Source organism: Gadus macrocephalus, chromosome 7 (assembly GCF_031168955.1).
Source record: "Gadus macrocephalus chromosome 7, ASM3116895v1".
Classification (NCBI taxonomy): domain Eukaryota; kingdom Metazoa; phylum Chordata; class Actinopteri; order Gadiformes; family Gadidae; genus Gadus; species Gadus macrocephalus.
Window position 1 is genome coordinate 25,197,766 of NC_082388.1, and position 2,500 is coordinate 25,200,265.

The following is a 2,500-nucleotide window of genomic DNA, read 5'->3' on the forward strand; positions in this document are numbered from 1 at the left end:
ACCCAGAACCCTTTAGAACCCTGGTTAGAACCCAGAGCCCTTTAGAACACCGTTTAGAACAAAAAGACCTTTAGAACCCAGAACCCTTTAGAACCCAGAACCCTTTAGAACCCTGGTTAGAACCCAGAGCCCTTTAGAACACCGTTTAGAACAAAAAGACCTTTAGAACACAGAACCCTTTAGAACCCAGAACCCTTTAGAACCCTGGTTAGAACCCAGAGCCCTTTAGAACACTGTTTAGAACAAAAAGACCTTTAGAACACAGAACCCTTTAGAACCCAGAACCCTTTAGAACCCTGTTTAGAAAACAGAACCCTTTAGAACCCAGAACCCTTTAAAACCCTGGTTAGAACCCAGAGCCCTTTAGAACACCGTTTAGAACAAAAAGACCTTTAGAACACAGAACCCTTCAGAACCCAGAACCCTTTAGAACCCTGGTTAGAACCCAGAACCCTTTAGAACCCTGTTTAGAAGACAGAACCCTTTAGAACACAGAACCCTTTAGAACCCTGTTTAGAACCCAGAACCCTTTAGAACCCTGTTTAGAAGACAGAACCCTTTAGAACACAGAACCCTTTATTACCCTGGTTAGAACCCAGAGCCCTTTAGAACGCTGTTTAGAAGACAGAACCCTTTAGAATCCAGAACGCTTTAGAACCCTGTTTAGAACCCAGAACCCTTTAGAACCCTGTTTAGAACAAAAAAACCTTTAGAACACATAACCCTTTAGAACCCAAACCCTTTAGAACCTTTAGACCTGGAGCCAAACTGCAGTGTTGAGATATGAAGACTGATCACATGACTGATGAGTGTTCACCTTGAAGGAGATCTCGTACTGCTCCCCCCCCCAGATCTCCAGACCCGTGTCATATCCTCCCAGCTCCCAGAACCACTTCCTGTCCACCGCAAACAGACCTCCTGCCATCACAGGTGACCTGGGAACACACACACACACACACACACACACACACACACACACACACACACACACACACACACACACACACACACACACACACACACACACACACACACACACACACACACACACACACACACACACACAGCTATTATTTGATTGCAATTGGATCCGATTTGTTGTTGCCCTTGATATATTAATAAATAAATGAATATATAATTTTATTAATTTTATTTATAAATATTACATTACTATTTCTTTATTTATATTCTTATTATTTTTACAAAAATAATAATGTCCATAAATGAATACAAATAAATATAACTAAAAAAATATACATAGTATAGGTACATGTATAGCAATGGTACTGGTACTGACTGGAAGGGCCCGCTGGGGTCCTGGTTCTGCAGCCCCGGGGGGACGGTGTGTGTATATCTATCTTTATACAGTACAGGTCTATGTGTGGTAGTACTGGTACTGACTGGAAGGGCTCGCTGGGGTCCTGGTTCTGCAGCTCGGCGGGGATGGGGATGCGTTTGTAGAACATCTCCCAGTCGAAGGCCCCCCTCATGGCGTCGCCCGCCTGCGTCTCGTAGCCGAAGTTGTCGTGGTCGATCACGTCGATCATCGGACACACGATGGCCTTGCGGTTCTGAGCGATGCGGTCTGCGGGATAATGTGTACAAGTACACAGAGAGTAAATACTACAGTTTAGGCCCGACGCGTACAAGTACACAGAGGGTACATACTACAGTTTAAGGCCCAACATGTACAAGTACATTTAGTTTATTGTGCATTTGGTAGTTTTTATTGTGTCTCTGGTAGTAAGTATTCTATATAAAGTCTGTATTCAGTGTGTCTCTGGTATTATGTAGTAGTATATATGTAATGTATATATGGTAGTATTTTTTGTTTCTCTGGTAGTACGTAGTATATAGTGTGTATTTGGTAGTATTTGGTGTATATTGAGCGTGTACTGGTAGTATTTGGTGTATATTTAGTGTGTACTGGTAGTATTTGGCGTATATTTAGTGTGTACTGGTAGTATTTGGTGTGTATTTAGTGTGTACTGGTAGTATTTGGTGTATATTTAGTGTGTACTGGTAGTATTTGGTGTATATTTAGTGTGTGCTGGTAGGATTTGGTGTATATTTAGTGTGTACTGGTAGGATTTGGTGTGTATTTAGTGTGTGCTGGTAGTATTTGGTACATATATAGTGGGTACTGGTAGTATTTGGTGTATATTTAGTGTGTACTGGTAGTATTTGGAGTATATTTACCCAGTAAGGGGGGCAGCCAGTTGACGTTGGCCTCACAGTGGGAGTCGAGGAAGGTGATGACCTCACCCGTTGCTGCCGCCGCCCCCAGGAGGCGTGTCCGAATAAGCCCCTCCCTCTTCTTATTCCGCAAAATCCGAACCTTCGGGAGACGAGCCATGTAGTCCTCCAACGCTGCCTTCAGGTGCTCTGACAGACAGACAGGCAGACAGGCAGACGGGAAGACAGACAGACAGGCAGACAGACAGACAGGCAGACAGGCAGACGGGAAGACAGACAGACAGGCAGACAGACAGACGGGCAG

The 2,500-nt window shown here is 44.0% G+C and overlaps 2 protein-coding genes across 2 annotated transcripts in view; one reads left to right on the forward strand and one right to left on the reverse strand.

Annotated features, from left to right (window-relative positions):
* The window catches only part of ik (IK cytokine), a 99,364-nt gene extending 98,422 nt beyond the window's left edge, over nucleotides 1–942 (forward strand). The window contains exon 21 of the mRNA XM_060057594.1: nucleotides 932–942. The gene's annotated coding sequence lies outside the window, so the exon portion shown is untranslated. The remainder of the gene's footprint in view (nucleotides 1–931) is intronic.
* The window catches only part of LOC132462039 (polypeptide N-acetylgalactosaminyltransferase 10), a 23,428-nt gene that overhangs the window by 8,489 nt on the left and 12,439 nt on the right, over nucleotides 1–2,500 (reverse strand). The window contains exons 5-7 of the mRNA XM_060057592.1: nucleotides 2,200–2,385; nucleotides 1,402–1,585; nucleotides 818–935 (exon numbers count right to left, since the gene is read on the reverse strand). Coding sequence (XP_059913575.1) covers nucleotides 818–935; nucleotides 1,402–1,585; nucleotides 2,200–2,385 — 488 coding nt within the window. The remainder of the gene's footprint in view (nucleotides 1–817; nucleotides 936–1,401; nucleotides 1,586–2,199; nucleotides 2,386–2,500) is intronic.